Genomic DNA, 1,314 nt, shown 5'->3' with positions numbered 1-1,314 from the left:
GAGATAGAGCGGCGGGTGCTGCGCAGGGTGCTGCGGCAGGCGAGCCGAGATGCGCCGAGATGCGTCGAGAGGAGCCGAGAGGAGCCGAGAGGAGCCGAGAGGAGCCGAGATGAGCCGTGCTGCTGCCGCAGGTGAAGGCCGAGCGCCTGCGACGATTACGGGTAATTCATAACGGTTGATTGATTAGGTGAAGGCCGAGCCTGCCTGCGACGTGGGGTCGCGGGTCGGGCTGGACGCCAAGAGCGCCGAGTGGCTCGCCGACCACAACGTGACGCACCTCTACACGAGGCGAGGGCCTGTTCCCCCCCCCCCTGCACGAATTCAATCTCCCCCAGGTGCAGAGCGAGGTGCGCACGCTCAGCGCGGCATGCCACCGGTCCCTCCTCCCCCTCCTCGGCGTCTGCTTGGCGCCGGCGAGAGCGTGCCTCGTCTACCCCCTCTGCCGCGGCGGCAGCCTCGAGGACCGCCTCTACCGCGCTCCAGCCGCGCTGCAGCGGCTCCGCATGCTCGGCTTCGAGACGCCGCTTCCGCCGCTCTCCGCCGCCGCACGGCTCCGCGTGCTGCGCGACGCAGCGAGCGCGCTGCACTACCTGCACACGCTCTCGCCCATGATCCTGCACCGCGACGTCTCGGCGGGCAACATCCTGCTCGACGAGCGCGGCAACGGCTACCTCGCCGACGTGGGCCTCGCGCGCGCGGCAGAGGCGACGGCCGGCGGCAACCAGCGGGTGTCGCACCTGTCGACGCAGCGCCTCTTCGGCAAGCTAGGGTACATGGACCCGATCATATCGCAGAGCGGGCAGGCTTCGCAGCTGACCGACGGCTACGCGCTCGGCATCACGCTGCTCGTCTCCCTGACCGGCCGCGGCGCCGTCGGCCTCCTCGACGAGTGCGACGATGCGCTGGAGGAGCCCGACACGGCGGAGAGCATCGCGGCGGCCGACGCGGGCTGGTCGGCGGCGCAGGCCGAGGAGCTGGTGCGGCTCGTGGTCGGGCTGGCTCTCGTGAAGAAGAAGAAGCGGATGCCGCTCGCGGAGGCCGCTGCCGCGGCTGGAGGCGCTCGTCGAACCGGCGGGAGAGGTGGAGGAGACGGCTGGGGCCCAGGAGCCCCAGTGTGACCTCTGCTACGACGCGCCCCCGCTCGGCCCGTTTCGCGTGGCGGGCACCCCCCTGTAACTGGCCAGGGCGTGGGCCTCCCCCGCGTGCCTGGAACCCCCGAACGCCAACCTGGCCCCGGCCTTGCCCTCTAGGCCGGGCGCTTGCCCAATCCGCCCGCAACCTGTGGCCGGCCTGGTTGGGCAACCTCCAAAACCA

The 1,314-nt window shown here is 71.5% G+C and overlaps 1 protein-coding gene across 1 annotated transcript; it reads left to right on the top strand.

The window, feature by feature from the left end:
- Positions 1 to 187: 187 nt before the first annotated feature.
- Positions 188 to 1,080, top strand: EMIHUDRAFT_125064 (hypothetical protein; the record flags this gene model as incomplete). Its single annotated transcript, XM_005760156.1, has 2 exons — positions 188 to 268; positions 336 to 1,080. Coding segments are annotated over 2 exons (826 nt in total), but the record flags the coding sequence as incomplete, so codon positions are not given.
- Positions 1,081 to 1,314: the final 234 nt, after the last annotated feature.

The sequence above is a fragment of the Emiliania huxleyi genome, assembly GCF_000372725.1.
Source record: "Emiliania huxleyi CCMP1516 unplaced genomic scaffold EMIHUscaffold_7779, whole genome shotgun sequence".
Lineage (NCBI taxonomy): Eukaryota > Haptophyta > Isochrysidales > Noelaerhabdaceae > Emiliania > Emiliania huxleyi.
The sequence above is the reverse complement of the archived record's forward strand: the minus strand, read 5'-3'. Positions and strand labels throughout refer to the sequence as shown.